This window comes from Ylistrum balloti, unplaced genomic scaffold (assembly GCF_031769215.1).
Source record: "Ylistrum balloti isolate Yb309-2 unplaced genomic scaffold, AGI_CSIRO_Ybal_v1 Utg369972, whole genome shotgun sequence".
NCBI lineage: Eukaryota > Metazoa > Mollusca > Bivalvia > Pectinida > Pectinidae > Ylistrum > Ylistrum balloti.
In genome coordinates this window covers 830,812-849,934 of record NW_026782064.1, presented here as the reverse complement: position 1 = coordinate 849,934, position 19,123 = coordinate 830,812, and the positions used below count along the sequence as shown (strand labels likewise).

Below are 19,123 nucleotides of genomic sequence, written 5' to 3'. Positions count from 1 at the left end.
TTTTACATATCTGGTGGTTTTGTTGTTCATTATTCTTTTACATATCTTGTGGTTTCGTTGTTCAATATTCGTTTACTTGTCTGGTGGTTTTGTTCAATGTTCGTTAACAAATGTGGCGGTTTCGTTGTTCATCATTCTTTTACATATCTGGTGGTTTTGTTGTTCATTATTCTTTTACATATCTGGTGGTTTTGTTGTTCATTATTCTTTTACATATCTGGTGGTTTTGTTGTTCATTATTCTTTTACATATCTTGTGGTTTCGTTGTTCAATATTCGTTTACTTGTCTGGTGGTTTTGTTCAATGTTCGTTAACAAATGTGGTGGTTTCGTTGTTCATTATTCTTTTACATTTTTGATGGTTTTGTTGTTCATTATTCTTTTACATATCTGGTGGTTTCGTTATTCAATGTTCGTTAACATATCTGGTGGTTTTGTTGTGTGATATGAAGTTGGATGTATGGGATGGTCTAAAGTAGGAGTTCCGTAGCAAAATATCCTTGACAAAGACTCGGTCAGATGACGTAACACATCCAACCCATTCCAATATCTTTTACTTCTCTCTGTCTCTAAAAACGTCGACGATTCTTTTCAGTTTATTCTCAATTCTTTTGACGTTATCTACGCTATGCTTCTATTCTCTAGGAGATGTCATGGCGGTCACACTTCGTACGCATCCTTACCATCTCCTTTTGGCCGACCTATTTCATCGCTCACCATCTCCGTTTGACCGACCTATTTCATCGTTTAACGTCTCCGTTTGGCCAACCTATTTCATCGCTCACAATATCCTCTTGGCCGACCTATTTCATTGCTCACCATCTCCTTTTGGCCGACCTATTTCATCGCTTACAATCTCCTTTTGGCCGACCTATTTCATCGCTCACAATCTCCTTTTGGCCGACCTATTTCATCGCTTACAATCTCCTTTTGGCCGACCTATTTCATTGCTCACAATCTCCTTTTGGCCGACCTATTTCATCGCTCACAATCTCCTTTTGGCCGACCTATTTCATCGCTCACAATCTCCTTTTGGCCAACCTATTTCATCGCTCACAATCTCCTTTTGGCCGACCTACTTCATCGCTCAAAATATCCTTTTGGCCGACCTACTTCATCGCTCACAATATCCTTTTGACCGACCTATTTGTATAGTGCATCATTTCCCTGTAAGGTTTCTTGATGCTTTCGTTCAAGGTTAAAGCCTGGCACCCTTACTAAGCTGCACCCAGTTTCGTCTATCTTGTAAGGGCTTTTCCAACACTCCGTTTGTAAAATTGATTTCATAATATCATGCAATGTACAGTAGTTATGATGGCGAGATGATTAGACTGGAATATGACAGATAAATGACATAGCTTGTTGATTATGGATGTTTTCATCAACCAGCCTTTCCTTTCTTTTAGTTAGATAGATAGGTCTCCCGAAATATGAAATGACCATCTGTTCACTTCAGCAGGTTGTTCCTTTTTTTGTTTACTGTTTATAAGTCAATACTTTCAGTTCATATAACTATGTTCTTTTCTCCCGTTTCTGGTAGTATATAGGTATCCCAACCTCCATCGGATGTCACCATCATCTATGTTGTGACTAGGTTCATCGAGACAATTAAATGTGATGAAATCCAGTAGACTTCGTTGCTTTAAATCTTCATTGTAATTCTTTGATTACTTGAACAACTAACAGCAATATCCTCAACAATTTCGACATATTTTCGAACCATTTTCATTCAACAAGGTGGTATAGTGGTATATTGCAAAATATGTTTCTGTCTGCACTCGGTAATTATAATGAAAAGCTTGAACTGCCTTCTCTCACTATATTTTTCTCGTTAATATTGCTAGTATATTAACCCCTAACTCTGTTTCGCAGCTGTTGATTGTCTACAATTGGCGAGCCAGGAGGGTCTGCAGTTCAGCAAAAGAGATTCCCCTTGTATTTAGGTATTTCTCTTTCTCCATAGAAAACCATGTTTTTATTTCTACTTCCATTTCCATCCTTCATTGTTTTGAAACTGTCCGAACTAATTTTCGCGACTTCACGCACAACTTCTTAAGGTCATCTTTTTCTGGCGTCCTCATCTGACTAAGTTCAGTTTATTCCATTCACACCCTCACCTGTAGTTATTTTGACTCCACTATCTCACACTCTCACCTGTAGTTATTTGAAAGAAAAAAACTCCACTATCTCACACTCTCACCTGTAGTTATTTTGACTCCACTATCTCACACTCTCACCTACAGTGATTTTGACTCCACTATCTCACACTCTCACCTGTAGTTATTTTGACTCCACTATCTCACACTCTCACCTACAGTGATTTTGACTCCACTATCTCACACTCTCACCTGTAGTGATTTTGACTCCACTATATCACACTCTCACCTGTAGTTATTTTGACTCCACTATATCACACTCTCACCTGTAGTTATTTTGACTCCACTATCTCACACTCTCACCTACAGTTATTTTGACTCCACTATCTCACACTCTCACCTACAGTTATTTTGACTCCACTATCTCACCTACAGTTATTTTGACACACTCTCACCTACAGTTATTTTGACTCCACTATCTCACACTCTCACCTACAGTTATTTTGACTCCACTATCTCACACTCTCACCTACAGTTATTTTGACTCCACTATCTCACCTACAGTTATTTTGACTCCACTATCTCACACTCTCACCTACAGTTATTTTGACTCCACTATCTCACCTACAGTTATTTTGACTCCACTATCTCACACTCTCACCTACAGTTATTTTGACTCCACTATCTCACACTCTCACCTACAGTTATTTTGACTCCACTATCTCACACTCTCACCTACAGTTATTTTGACTCCACTATCTCACACTCTCACCTACAGTTATTTTGACTCCACTATCTCACACTCTCACCTACAGTTATTTTGACTCCACTATCTCATATAGATACACAATGATATATACTGTCATACGATATATAATAGATTACCCGGGATAAATTCAAACGCTTAATGAAAAGCACACGTCAGACAAGGGAGGAAGTTAGATCCTAAGGTATGCCAATAACCCATTGGAGGGTTTACCACCGAACTACACGAAGATATTGTCCAACAGAAATTCCGTCATTTTCACAATTTCGTCCTTTCTGAATTTCTTCTTTGCTTTGACGTAACAATAATATATCTGTACTGCTGTTCACTTTCTTTGAAAAGAAAAACTTGAGAATAAAGGCGTCGCTGTACAGTTTATAGATCAAATATTTTTATAGAAGAAATAATGTTTAGGAGAGAGGGCTGAACATTGTTCATTTGTTATAGTATCTTAAGACAGATAAAAACCAACAAATAGTCACCATTTAAATTTTGCACAATAGTTACAGCTACCTTGTATTGTAATATTTTCGGTTCAACCCTCTTTGAGCTTTTTATCCTTAATGAGTTTTAAAAAAATTCAATATGAGTTTTTCAATACTTACCTAGGAAAGCAAATCCTTGTTTGCCTTTTCCCTCCCTTCTTATCGGAGAGGCAGTATGGTATCAATCATCAAAATATAATAAAACTATTATCATTCCGTAGCACCTGGTCTTATTCTGTTTGTACATTTTCAGTGGTTAAACTATTATCATTCCGTAGCACCTGGTCTTATTCTGTTTGTACACTTTCAGTGGTTTCCTTGTAAATTTTAATTTCGTTTGCATAACTATTAGGTGAAATAAGTGTTAATCAGGTTGATAACGAGGATTTTCCTGTGTTGTCGTAGCGTGATGTTAACTATTGCTCTACAGTACATCGGCTTGTACCATAGGGATACTACAGTCACACACGTGGTATCGGTGCTGATAATTTGTCGTAATGAACCAGTGATAATTCCCACAACATTTCAAGCGTCCGCAGATTTATTTCAATTGATCTCCCACCAGTAGAGTGTTTTCTTTTCAAATATTACATAAGAATTCAATCAGTTTGAGATTCCATCACGAAGAATGACGTGGGCAATGAATGTTACACTATTATTGATAAAGATATTTTTAAAATTTATTTCACAAACTGGAGAAACTAAACATCTTTTGTCAAAATCAGTCTATCTCATAATGAGGCGTAGACGCTCTGTTTATAACGTAATTTTAACTGATACAGTTTTAACGTAAACTACGTCTTTTATTCTGCTAACCATGACGTTTTAACAATGTCTCGTAAGCCGAATCCGGCTGGACATCATTTTTGTTTGGCAATAATGTGTTTTATTTTAAACTACGATGTGTTACACTATAATAAAACAGTATTATATTGTCAATTCGCTAATTTTCCTGAAATAAAAGTTTACATATTTCCCTGTGTTATTATATTTTTTTCATACGTGTGTGCGTGGTACCAGATTCAGTTAGTAAGACAAGATCATTCGTCACACACTTATAGCAAAGACTATGTCGCCAAACCTCGGGGTCCAAATATATATAATTTGTGAAAAGTTCGATGGTTGTTTTATTCTCTTTCTTTTCAAACGTTAGCTGAGATAGTCAAGAGGTCGTTTTCATTCTCTCGTCAATACTAAGAACGACATGTATTACAGCCACATCATTCTTCCTTCTTCACTGGATCTCCTTTTGTACAACATCTTGGTCCTCCCGTAAGATGTCGTCCGGCATTGTTTTGTTGTTCATTGCTTCGTTATTGTAATCTATGTTGTAATGTTTATTATTCGGTATATTGATCACCAAGTATGCCCTCACACATACCATAGGTTTGCATATTTCCCGTGTTCGATATTCGAATGCTGGTTACAAGTATGCTTAAATCAGTTTTTATCAAACAAAAGAAATGAAATATACTCTATTGTTATTGTTTAACACTGTATGGAGATAGCATCGATTTTTTTTACAAAGAGAAATAATTTACCTCATAATTTCTATAGAATAGTCAGGGCTCGATGGGCGATTGAATTTTTATCTTTGATAAATAGTTAGGGAAAAACCACGTTTATCTAGATCACCATAATCTTAATTTGTAACCAAGCACGTATATCTGAGTGCAAGAAATGAGTTCGTCAACGATTTTTGTCACAGTACGAAATAGTATTTCTACAAAATCAAAATGATACAAATAAATAAATAAAAAAAATCCAACCCGACTGAAAGAAAAAAGACGTGCTGTATGCTTCTTGTTAATTTCGTTCTCTATTGTAACGTGATACTGTTGTGTGTATATCAGAGAATGGGGACGTGGAGAATATAATGAAGAGACAATAAAAATATGAGCTCAAGATTAAATTAAGAAAACTAATGCAAGAATCAATAAGACTTTTCGATTTTCCAACTTTGTTAGTTTTTAAATATTTTAGTTCACCAAGAACCGCCAGTAAATCATCCTTTAAAGGTCATCGTCGATTTTACAAGATTGTCTCCTTCTTTTATACCCCCAATATTTTATTGTATTAGTATGACTACAGTCAAGTGTTTTGTGTACGTTTTTTATGTCGGATAGTAAATATTCATCCATGCCGAAAGTAGTCCGCGCCGGTAAACCAACGCCGCAATGTATAAACTACCACAATATTCGATTCATACAGCTAACACAACAGCGACGCCACGCTGTATATCGACTGCTAAAAAATCGTGTGGGGCATATGTGATCACTGTGGCTTTACCGACGTATCCGGCTCTCTGAAAATAGATTTAATGATAAATTGGCTTTGTTATTGTTTACTACGATATGTCGTCTATAAATATGTAAATTTGAAGAATTTTATTTAATAAAACTTTAAAATCATGCCCGAACTTTCCTGTGTTTCCCTATTGAGTTTCGATGCACGTGTTGATAAGTACAGTCTCGTTAAACTAGAGCATGTTTACTTCAAGTTATCTGCCCATACTCCGTTGCACTCGCTAATACGACCTTCCGAACTCAAACCAACTTCAGCATAGCCTGCGCTTGGTTTCTATGTTGTATAAACCGGTACGTGGGGTGGTGTTTTATAACGGGAACAGCCACAAAATACTTTAAAGCAATTTATTTTTACAATTTCGAGCGTATTATACTTATTTCTTTAAATTTTTCGATCTGCAAAGTATTTCTCTGTGTTCTAGGATACATAAATTGACCCGAAAGTCTAAAGTCATATGTGATGTTTCGAGCCATATTATCGAAGAGAAAAAACGAAAGAGATACATTTGCGTGCTCAATAATATCAGGTCTGTCGCCGTATTGACGTCAGTACGAAAGCCCCTATGGCAAATTATGGCTGTTCCTTTTACCTCCCCGCGATAAGCGTAATTTCTTTTTATTTCCCGAGATAAGGGACTATTTTCTGAAGGAATTGCTTGAAAATGTCGACAATTTACCATTAACACGAATTAAATTGATAAAGATATTAAAATTAAATACAATTTTTAGCCAAACATTACACAGTTTCATAACATAGTGCGGGAGGTGTATTGATCAGCTAATTGAAACAGCAGTATTGAAAAGAATGCCTTAGACGCATTACTGCCAGAAAATTGTGTTTATCCGCTGAGTGGACAATTTACGAAAAAGAATTCCCGAATTTGTTTGAAGGAATACCGCTTGATGATAACGTGTGTTTCAACTCGGGAAACGTGTTATGTTAGGTACACAGGTTATTAGTGTTAAAGTTAGTGACTCGGATTGGCAATAAGTATATATAATACAAATGCGGAGGAATCGCTTTGATCTTCCGATATTCCCGCTTATTGAAGTGTACCGCATAATAGCACTATGTATGATAAGACCATGCTGCCATCCGACTAAGTTTTACTGTATGTATATTCACCCCAAGTGCACGACACATGAGGAGTGACAGTTTTGGACAGAACTGTGAATGTCTGGAGGAAGAGGAATATGCTTGAATGCCGATTTATCTTCGTCCTTGTCGTCCATTTGGGTGGGTAAACAGCATTATGCTGGATCAACTCAACTGCGTGAATAACAAAGACGGGGACTCAGAGCAGTCGGACCATTCCCGACTGTCACCAACTTTTCGGTAAGTGTTTATAATGGAACATGTCAGTCCTGTTGAAAGCCAGGAAAGATATATGTTGAACAAAAAGCTTAGATCACCAAATCAACTTGGTGAAAACAACACAATGGACTCGTTTCAAGATGGAGGCCAGCAAAACATGAACACTGAACAGAATGATTTCATGAATCCAATGGACGGGCCCCACATGAATGCAGACATGAACAGTTACCCCCCATCGTCTAGAGAACAGATGATGGGGGTTGACAGTTACAGCAGAATGAATCAAAACATGCATCCTAGTCAAATGTCTGGTTATAATGCCTACAACCGAGAAAATTTCAACTCTGGCGACCAACAACATGGCGGTATGCAGATGACAGGAAGTGGCGATTTTGCAAATCAAAATTCGCCTTTCCCGGGTCAGTATTCACAATCCAATGCCAGGTCAGGTTTTCAAAGCAATGTCAAGCCTGTCATGGGCTCTATACGACCAGGAATGGCCCCACCAGGAGGGGGCATGATGCCAGGGTATCCCCAGTCACAGAGGAATATGTTGTCAGGGCAAAGTATTTCACAACAAGGTGGTCCAACCCCTACGCTGAATCAACTATTACAGAACCCTAATGCACCCCCATCAAGGATGCCATCAAACAGTTATGACTTTCCTCAAAAAGGGGGTATGGACATGGGGAACCCGAACATGCCATACGGAATGCAGCATGGTTGGGGAGGGAACCAGCGACCCATGGGAAACTATCCTCAAGGTCCAATGTCGATGCCGGGAACGCCTTATAGAAATCAGGTAGTGTATATTGCCATTTCTTCCCTACTTTCAGTTTGTCTCCCACTTCTCATCTGACTGACTTGACAGCTCCATTGTCCATGGTTTATAATCCCCGCCATTGATATAAATATAATCTTATCAGGTGATTGCACAATGGCACTACATGCTGACAAGTGCAGGGTCGATGTTTTGGTCCCACAGTGAAAGCTAGCACACTGCATTGTTTACATCTTGGTGTACATGTTGCTTGCTCCACATGCCAGCAATCAATGTTTAAATTTGGAGGCAAATTCCAGCCTTTGAAGATATGGACCAATGTGCTAATGCTACACTCTGATTGGCTGATGCCCCCATGTCAAACAATCAATTAATCACTGTGTTGGGATGATCTATTTCATATGTCAAGTGATTCAGATGGAAGGGAAGTCAAATGATAATAGAGCAATAAATAAAGAAATAGGGTTTTCCCCAGATTTATTTTCTCTAGGTGGTGTTTTGTGATGTGTACATGTTGCATCCTTGCATTTTTTATTCATGATGCTGGTCAGCTTATTTCACATTTTAAAACTGTTCAACAAATTCTATATACATTTTCTTAGAATTCTTTCTCAAATTAATGAAGTTTTGTATGAATATTTTTTCGGTTGACTTTGTTGGTTTTATGCACACTTCAATGACGAACCTTTCAAAATTTTTTAATTTTGTTGAATATTTACAACTTAATAAGTAGTTAAGCTGTTTTCACAAGATTTGTAAGTCAAGTACTCTCGGCATTTAATGACTGAGAATACAAGCATCATCTACACATCATGTAATAATATGATGTGATAATTGTTTAATGAAATGGATTCTGTAACCCTTTGGATAGAAAGGGGATATTTAATGGTTTGAGCTGTAATATATATATATATGTCATTGATATGACAGAATTTCAAATTGCATGAGTGAAAAGTACATCTGTATTCTGTCATGCTAGTGAAATGTGATATTGAAGTGAAACAATAAAATTTTCTCTTTATTATATTTTTATTTAAGAGAAAAAACCCTAAAGATAAACAAAACAAAAACAGTGATCCAAACATAGCATAAGTTCTTGGAATATTAGCTATCCTTCGTAACATCAGATGTTGAGAAGACAATGCTATTATTAATTGACAGATGGTTTTCTACCTTTTTGTGATGTTTTCTGTCAAGACTTTGTTCCAAAACATTTTTATATACCATATTTGAGAAAATAAAAAATGCATATGGACAGCTTACATAGAAAGCCAACTTATTCAACTTTTGCTTAATTTGCATTCCAAGTAGAAAATCTGCAAATTTCAAAGCAGTGATTAGAAAGCATCACTCGAATTGGTCTGAACCACAGAAGTCATATCATCAACATCACTGCAGTGATGATTTTCTGTCATAATCAGATTGATGAATTCTTATATTTCATCGGCAAAAATGTTACAAAATGAATATCACATACCAACATAATGATGGAATCATGGAAGTGGTAACTTGGATATTGTTGGCAAATTCATTTGTCATTTAATTGAGCAAAGATGTAACCTGTCCATGATACAGGTATATTATACAATTATAAAACAATTAAGTTTGTGTAGTCAACTTCTGTAAGCCAACCATTTACCTAACCAGCAACATGGATAAAAATTGGGATGAGTGTGATTTTCACTCAAGTTTTCAAACATTATTTTTTGTCATAAGTTATATGGAGAAAAATGTCCTTTAATGTGATCACATATACAAAAGAGCCTCAAATATTCTCAAGGATGTAATATATAAAGTAATAGATAGTGTCATAACTTTCAAGTTGTACTATGGTAGACATTTGTTTGTATGATTGCATTTATATTTGATGCATCTTTCTATAAATGGGCAAGTTTTGGCTTATAGTGGAAAAATCAGCTAAATATGCCTTTACCATAAGCCAAGGGAAATGAATAGCACTCCTTGAATGTTGCTTGTGGTTTACATTTCTTCTTGTTAACTGAACAAAGGAAAAGAAAAGGTATTTGATTAAACTGGGCAAACACTTGGTTATGACTAGTTTGGTAAAACTAGATAATAAACAAGTATGCAATAATGTGCAGTTGGGTAACCCAGTTGTTTTCCTAACATGTTTATTTTATTTCGTTTGCATATTGAAGAAGTGCTAAGTGCTTCTCTATCCTGTAATGTGTGTGTCCCAACACCAGCATTTCTCTACAGACAGCATTTCTTTTCCAATTGTCACTATACTACACACAAATGTTTAGAAGCATCACCTCTTGTACGAGTTTATAAACCAGGTCACCATTACTATAAATAGAAATTAATAATTTCTGCTCTACAGGATGAATTTCTTTTTACAATATTTCATACATGTATTCTCATGTATCATCTCTTGTACAAGTTTGCCTTTCATTGTTCTGCTGAAAAAGCATATGTCTCAATTATATTTAAATAATTGATTCCAGAGACAGAATTCTGAAGTCAATTTTGTGCTTCATTTTAATGTTCTAAATTGCGATAAAAAGTGACCATTTAGGTTCATACCATACCTTTCTCATGAACAGACTTGCCTATGAAGCAGGCTTATTTGCTAAACATTTCTTTTTACCCTTAGGATTTCATTCAACCTTGGATGCACACTATTCAACTTGTAAACTATGCTATGTTTCTATTAAGTGCACCATAAAATAAGAACAGGGAAACAAAAAAATGTTTACAGAGTGAAAAGTAAAACAAGACCCAAAGTGGATCATATAGCAGAAGTTAACCTATGACATAGTGACCTGCTTGTCTTTGTTTCATCATCAAGTGTGATGACGTAATGATATGTTCAAAACCTGAAATAATATGGTTTTAATGTACAATGCATTGGAGATGTCTGATCCAGACATGTACATAGTAACTCCATCAAATGCTTTAATAAAACAATATAATAGGCACAAATTGTGTTTTGTTTTGGTCAGTTGGGCACTTGTTACCAACTACACTACTCTTGGTGATCATTCTGATGCAAGTCACCTCAGTGACAGGATGTTTGGTCCAGAGATGAATAATATATATATAGATATATATATATATTGATAGTGTCCATGTTGCGATAAAGGGAGATAAATTGTATTAAATATCAAAGTACCATTTCACTATTTGAATGTGTGTGAAAATTGAGTACAATCTAATGTGTTCCAGTGATTCAAAATTCAAGTGAGTTAAGGATAGAATAATTTTGGACTGAAAATGACTGTTTTATTGGAAAGGAAAAAGGAAGTAAAACATGTTGGAATTATCGTCTATTCAAAATTGCCAGAAGTTTACTGTAATGCCAATCTACTCTCTGCATACTGTTATGTTATTAAAGTGTATTTTTTATAGGATTTTTTAAAGTGAGTCCAGCCCACCAATTCCAGAATAAATATTCCCAATACTAAGACATTAATTGGCTCTCAAAATTTTAGCAAGCCCTATGGGAAAAGTAGGAGTCAAGGACTCGAATATCGGAGTTCCAAAAATCACCGACAAAATTCAATAAACTTATACAAGTTCTTTTATCACAATATATCCAACATGATGAAGAAAAAAATCAATTCTGTGATTTCTTGACTAATGATTATAATAAATGGAACCCCCTCCCCCATATTTTAGAATATTTCTCCTTTATGACTTAACTGATGGTAAAATAAATGTATGTGTAGCAAAATTCCAGAATATACAAATTTGTAATTCTAAAGCAAAATAATTAAGACAATCACTAGATGAACATGTGCTCTATGTAAGAAGGTGCTAAGATGAGCTTAAAAGACAAGTGTTTCAGAATGTCATATGACTCTTTCCCAGAGGGTGCTTATTGAAATTAATAAGATAGGTTTATCAACATTGACACATCAGTCAGTATTCCAAACAGGCCATTGTCTAAACTGATTAGTAGATTCCGATCTTGCTCGTAGGTTTTTGGAACTTTCCACTTTGATTTTGAGTAATATGGACTCTAATAATTAGAACTGTAATACTTTATTTTCATAAGCATAATTTTGAATAATTTGAACAGATGTAACATTTATTTAATTTTCCTCAGACTGCTCAAAGGTTTACAGTAATTTTCTAATATTTTTACTGATATTTGAAACCATGAATAAAGATGTGTCAAATCAGAAAGAAATTTTGTTGCTTTGCTTTGGATTTGCTTCAGCATCTAGGAGATTCTTTTGTCCTTCTAAGAATGGACTGCTTGATGTGATGGAGCGATTACAATGAAAAAATTGAAATTAACAAATTAATACATTAAAAAATGCTTTTTATATTCATGATATATGCATTAAAGTGACATTTTAAGTATGAAGTGAGATTTTATCAGCCCTTTATTGCCTTATACTTTTTTTTTGTAATCATTGTCGGTCACAGATTCTGTGTTTACAGTTTTATTAAATATTTCTGAACATCCAGAGGGTTAATTTCTCTAGGTTCATAGCTAATTTGTTGTTGTTGAAACAGGAGGCAATATATACCCACTGGTAGACTTTTTTTTTATTTGGATGTCATTCATTAGTAGATAGATATGGAATTAACAAGTAGTCTAATGTAAGATCCAATTGATATGGACATTAATCAGATGATTGGTTATTTTTAATGATTGACCAAATCACCCGTAATGGAAATGCAAATCTAACAAAAAAAAATAAAATAAGAAATATGTTAAGTGATGATTCAGAATAAGATATTAGCAATATATAGAATGGAGATGGCAAGTGTCATAGATATAGAATTACAGGTAGATTTCTGATGTGATAAAAGAAGTAGTTCCGTTGCACTGTCCATGTGACCAGGATTAATGTACTACTTGACACCACATGGAAAGTTGTTTACACACACCCACTCAGATTGTAGTCATTATGCTGATTAGCCATGTGCTTTTTCACAATCAGTCATTGGCTGTTAAAGAATGTAAACAGCCGGCAGATCTATCTTCTGGACTCTGAGTAATTGTGAATGGGATAATGGGAAGTTACACACACTTCGCACACATGGGGGTTCTTTTATGATTGGTATATATGAATGAATGACTAGGTCACAACCTATATGTGTTTTCCTGCCAACTTTATCTGCAGCTATTCATGCTACTATATACACATTCCGAAGGGGATTTACTATTAAATCCCTCGATGAAGAGTTGGTTTAATGGTAATTTTTATTGATTGAATGTGTTGATATGGCTGTTAAAAATCAGATTGATTATCTTTTAGATATAAATATTAAAATAACTGTGATATTTGATCAAAGCTGACACATTAATAAATAAGACTCATTAATTATGAATTGCCAGGTATTACTGTCATTTTACAGAAAACATTGATAATGAGAAAACTAAGATATAGATCATTATATGCTGCTGTTGCAATTAAGCTTCAGCATGATAGCAATAGATAAATAATAACATATGGTCTGTATTTAATTATTTTGAATTAATATTATCCTTTCATTGACGTAATCAGATGAAAACTTTTAGAGTCCAACTTATGTTTGCCCCTAAAAATTTCTTAAAAATTCATGGAGGTGCTCTTTTCAAGAGGAAAACTCACTATGATATTAATTGCTGAAAATTTCCAGTGGATGTTTTACCACTGTTTGATTCTATGATAACTTGATTGATATCATATTTGTAGGGATCTATTAGAAGGCTTTAGAAGATCAGATAATCAGATTGTCACAAGTCCATTACAGGAAATCAGTGTAGGGACTTTGTATTTGTTGGAATGTATAGATCTCTGATACTATCTACTTGGAAATTTTCCTAGATTTAGAGATGCTTTATGAGAAGGTGCTTTGCTGCATTTCAAAATAGGTCATTGTAATTCTATTTGGCCTGATTATCACACTTAAGAGGAAGTACTGGTACATCATCAGGTGTATTATTTACCATCATTTGATCTGATCTTGAGCTTTGTGTGCAGATTCTGGGCCACATTGTCCAAAGTAAAGATTCATGCATTGATATTGCAGTGTACATTTACATAATATAGTCATGTGTGTACTACCAAAGAACAATCTCTATTGGTTTGTTTTCAAACAAAAAGTGGAAATAAGGGGCATCATCTGAATTTGTTTCCAAATTGAATCGAATTAATGAGCTTTTTAGTGGGAAAAGTATGAATAAATATAGAAAAATTACTTATTTTCCTGCAAGTTTTGTCATGTCAGAAAAAGCAAGAATGGATTTTAGTAATATAAATAATAAAGGTAGAGACTGTATCCCTAATGTCTTATTTCAATTTAACTTGTATCTTTATATTCCTTTTTTCATTTTAAAGGCAAGTGAAACAGGAAATAAATGATTGTTGCAAATCATTAGTCACTGATGTGTATTTTGTGTAGAGGTTAGCAATAGGAAGATCGTTCTGGTGTAGCATGACAGGGATGTGTGTATGGGATAACATTTGTTTACATGATCTTCTTTTATGTCAAAATGTCAAATGTACACATTGTGGATGATGTTTAAATTTATGAAGATTCCAATGAAAGGTGATGCATACTTTGTGACACACAAAAGTGCAGGACATTGATAATAGATTGACATTATCTCCACATCATTCAATTTCTGCATAGCAAACCTTGATTTTTTCAATAAAAAAATGGGCTTTAGATTTTGTCCGCAATTTTTTCTATGAAGATAATGTGCATAAAACCAACAGTAGAGATGTCAAATTGCCATGTTTTTCTACACTTCCATTTTGATGTAAGCCACATTTTGTTAAAGACTTGTACTTGTTTTTTTACCATTTGTGATGCTGATGAAAACCTGTTTGCAGATTTCTTGTATAATTTGTTTGAAACTTTGAAAATTATATAAATGACAAAAAAAAACAAAAAAATTATTTTTAATTCAGAGCATGGGAGAAATGAACCAACCGAGACCCGGATATACTTCACCAGGCAACTACCCGCCACAGAGTCAGTATGGCCAACAGTTTTCACCCAATTCACGCTATGGCATGATGAGTAGTAGTTCCAGTCGCCCAAACCAGATGGGAAGCCAGGGATTTTCAAACCAGGTAAGAATAAAACTTATGGACTTTTAAAGAGTTGATTTGATCCATGATTAATTATAATACATGTCATTCTTTAATAAATTAATCCACAATATATGATTTAGTATTAATATTAAAACAATATTTATGTCAACTCTTTGTTATTGCTTTCTCCTTACAAAATTCACTATTAATTGCTTTGCCTTTCTTTGTAAAAGCTTTAATGAATAAAGATTTTTGTGAAAATAGACTGGCCTTGAAAATCCTTAAATTTTAGTATAAATAACATTTCAATCATTTAATGCCCTTTGATCTTTTAGGCATTGAATTTCTTCTTAAATTAGCTGGTGCAGGTTTTGTGTTTTGGCTTTTGGTTTGTGTTGAACTTGCAGAGTCTGTATGTTCATGCAAACACTAGGAACTTACTTATAAATTATCTACATATGGTTAAGTTTTAGATAAGCTCAATGATGGGAGTTTGATGTAACTTTCAAATTAATGAAATAAAACCCAACTTAAAATTGATGATTGAAATCAACAAAATCAGCTGAATGGTTTTATATTTGTGATTTCAACTTTTGTGTATAAGCTTCTACTAACATCACATGCTTTGATTCATATCTTACCAAAACATATGAAGAACTCCTGAATGTGTTGGCATTAATATAAAACAGCTTTGTATAGAGGAAAGGAAATTGAAGGAAAGTGAGCTTTTTGGTAAAAATTTGGGACTATTTGATCATTCAATAAAAGAAACCTACAGAACTCAGACAATTTTCTATGAAGACCTTCGCTTTTGTTGCATATAGGGTGTTCCTTATGGTCACCAGCAACAATATGGTCAACAACAGTCTAACCCTGTGTCTTCTGGATACTGTGGGTCACCCTCTCAACCTTCTTCTTCTTGCTCCTCCTTGCCTCAACCTCACCCTCCATCTCAGCAGCTACCCCCACAGATGTCAGGCCAGCCCCCAGGGCCCACTCCTCCTCCACCCGGAGCGCGACCGTCACCATCGCCATCTGAATCATCTGTACATTCTTTGCCACAACAATCATCGCCATCACCATCACAGTCTTCATCTACACGTCAACAGCAACAACCTCCAAACACAGCATCACCGTCACCAAAGCAGCAGCAACAGCCAGCCCAACCCACCAGTCAAAATCAACAGTCAAGTCCAGTTGTAAGTATTGTACTATCATGGTCTATCCCAACAGTCAGTTATATTGTGTAAATTCTTGTCCCAACTTTTTTACTTCAGCGTCGGCAGTAGGGTCAATACCCAATTTCATAAGCACTCTTCTTGCCCTTTGTGTCCCCATCCTTTCCAATATTCTACTTCAGTTCCCACCCTTTACTTTGCTCTTTTTATTGTAAAAAAAAATCCACCTTCTGTTCTATCTTTCTTAATCCTTTTATTCTCCCATTCTTCTTCCTACTTATTGTTCCAATCTTCCCTCATTCATTTCTTCCCAATCTTTTCCTTCAAATTCTCTAGTTGTTTACTTATTTTTCGCCCTTTCTATCTCGGTCTTCTTTCCTGATCTCAGGTCTTCCCATTCTATCTTGTAAATTTTGTGGTTTCATTTTTCTTGTGCCTTGGTCTATTCTTCCTTCAGTTTGTTTTTCCAATGTATCTAATTTCATCCCATTCTTCTTTCTACCTTTCTCATCATCCCTTTCCTTTTTAGCCTTTCTGATCTTAACTTTCTTTTCCCATTCTCTACTGTCGTCCCTCATCCTCCAATTCCTTTCCATTCTTACATATCTCATTATCCTATCTTGGAATGAGTCATTAAACAGTTGCATTTGGATAATGAGTCCCATGGAAAAGTTGTATTTGGAAATTGAGTCTTCCTGTGAAAACTCTTATTACCTCATCAATGTGTCTGCCATTGAACAGCTATATTTATACATAAATGAGTCACCCATTGAGCAGCTGTATTGTCTTTTAAATGAAGCTCCCGTTGAGCAACTGTATTACCTGATAAATGAGTCTCGTTGAGCAGCTGTATTATCTCATAAATGAGTCTTCCATTGAACAGCTGTATCTTATGAGTATCCCAATGAACTGATTTGAATATCATTGTTTATTGGTATCAGTGGTGTATTTATCCCAATATTGAGTTATTGTTTTGTCCCAGTTCTTGCCTAGTCCAAAGTGTTTTGTTCCTATATCAACAATTCTATGTTCTTCAGCATACTTTACCAAAATACTGTTTGATATAATTTTGTCAATTGGACAAATGTATTTAATTAACACTAATCCTGCTTGTTAACATTGCACACTAATTCATTTCAAAAACCTGATTAAAATTAAACATCTAATTTTCAAAGTAACCGTCTTGGCTTAAGAGATTTAATATCTTTCCATAGATGCTGGTGATGCTTAAAATATAAATTTTAACATATATTTTGAAGGGGGAAAAATGATCGATTTATATGATGGGGAAAAATGTGTTTATGTAATGATGTTTGGACATGTGAAAAATATTCAAAATGAGGCAAAGAAAAACTTTAAGAGTTTGAGGGATAATTAACAAGTGTTTTAGGTATATCAAAAGTCATTATCTCAATAAACACCATGATTTTAACAACAGAGAAATGAATGATAGAAGTATATTATTTAATTCTGTTTGAGACCAAACTAATGGTAATATTGTTTTATAAGAGGATCCTTGTGGCAAGTGATAAGCATGTTATTGAACATGACAGTACCAGCAAAACTAACTCTACCTCTACTGTTTGACTTTTTCAGGGAAGCAATTCCAATTGGAGTGCCTCTAACAAAAAAGCCAATGAAGATGGTGAAGCAACAGCGGTAAGGTTTAAAAGTTTCTCAATGCTTTTTAGTGCCATATCAAAAACCTTCTGATTGAATGATACCAAGGTTGTATTTGTCTCAACTTTCTGATTTCTTTCCAGGAAATTATACAAGTTCTTTGGCAGAATGTTTCATTAATCACTTCTTTAACAAAGTGTCTGACATCCTTACTCCTTAAATAAAAAAAACATCGAAGTTATCATTTCAAACTACACTGCTGGTACGACCCAGTATAACTGGCCAGTTGAACGCTGTATGATTTCTTGCCAATTCAGAAGGTGGTCATCAATTATTTTCCAAGATTTAAGATTGAAATTTAGAATTATTTAAGATTGTATTTTAATTTTTGGATCAACAAAGATATCTTAATAGACCAGGACAACAACAAAGTTATTAATATTTGGTTCTGTTATTTTAAAAACAAAAATTATGATAGTAGTTTGTGAAAGAATATGTGTATCTATTCCAATCGCTGCTAATCAAATCCAAGAATCTGATTAAAAAAAGGATGAAGAGTACACTTTCGGTGTTACTTCTTTAGCGATATGAATCTTTCACAAGAGTTAACCTCATAAATGAAGTGTAGATATGCATGCATCTTTTTGACATATAAATTTGTCATGTATCTTGATGTTGTGTACAAGTATACTGAGTTTAGTTGAGGCAATATGCTTCAAAGTGAATAGAATATTTATAATGTTGTTCCTTTTGAAACACTTGACAAAAGAGCATATCACATCAAATGGATAAAATCTTGCTGCTGGAAAGAAGAGAAATCTTTTACAGGTCTTCGTTGCCCAAAACTGCAACTTGTGTTAGAGGCATGGTCTCGAGGAGACTGCTGTAGATTGTAGAAATAGCTTGTCTGTCTCATGTCATTAAGAGTTTCCTAATTGATTTTGTTGCTATTTGTCATCATAAATCTGACATATTTAAGACACAAGTATAAAAACAGATAAATTTACTTACGGGTAGCTTTAATGTTGTGGACCAGTATGTATCACTGTAGAAATAATTTCATTTTGAAATTTGAGGCACAGAACTGCTGAAGAGAATTTCCAGGAATATTGAGGCAGTTCAAGCATAATTCCTCGTACTGTAGTACATCTTCCCACCAACCATCATCCACCTTTCTAACAATATATAAAACAATTAACATACAGAACTAACAATAACACTCCTTGTATTGTCCAAGAGGCTACTCAATTTTGCCAGATCTTATGGCTGCCAAAGACCATCTAATTGTAATAGATCACAATGGATAATTTCATTTTCTCTTAATTGTCAGTAAACAGGATAGGGTTGTAAACAAATCATTTACCTAATGCATTTTGTTATATAGGATACTGTGCAAGGATGAGGTGTAAAGAAAAAAACCTGTAGAAATGTTGCATTGCATTATCAGCTTAGGGTAAAAGACTGTTCTTTTGGTATGTTTGGCATGATTTTAAAATGGAAAGACTTTCTTTTAGACTGTGCCTCGTAATGTGTCCTTAAGAGTACAAAAAGTTGGCAAGGGACTAATTGAAAA

At 34.8% G+C, this 19,123-nt stretch overlaps 1 protein-coding gene across 7 annotated transcripts in view; it reads left to right on the top strand.

The window, feature by feature from the left end:
• The first annotated feature begins 6,551 nt into the window (after positions 1-6,551).
• LOC132547684 (trithorax group protein osa-like) overlaps positions 6,552-19,123 on the top strand; it is a 52,465-nt gene continuing 39,893 nt past the window's right edge. For 2 of the 7 annotated variants that reach the window (XM_060211477.1, XM_060211476.1), the window contains exons 1-4: positions 6,553-7,769; positions 14,627-14,791; positions 15,577-15,951; positions 17,527-17,589. In XM_060211477.1, the coding sequence (XP_060067460.1) occupies positions 7,002-7,769; positions 14,627-14,791; positions 15,577-15,951; positions 17,527-17,589 (1,371 nt within the window). In that variant the 5' untranslated portion in view covers positions 6,553-7,001. Of the gene's footprint in view, positions 7,770-14,626; positions 14,792-15,576; positions 15,952-17,526; positions 17,590-19,123 lie in introns of all 7 variants that reach the window. The other 5 variants (XM_060211481.1, XM_060211478.1, XM_060211482.1 and 2 more) reach the window with 4 other exon arrangements.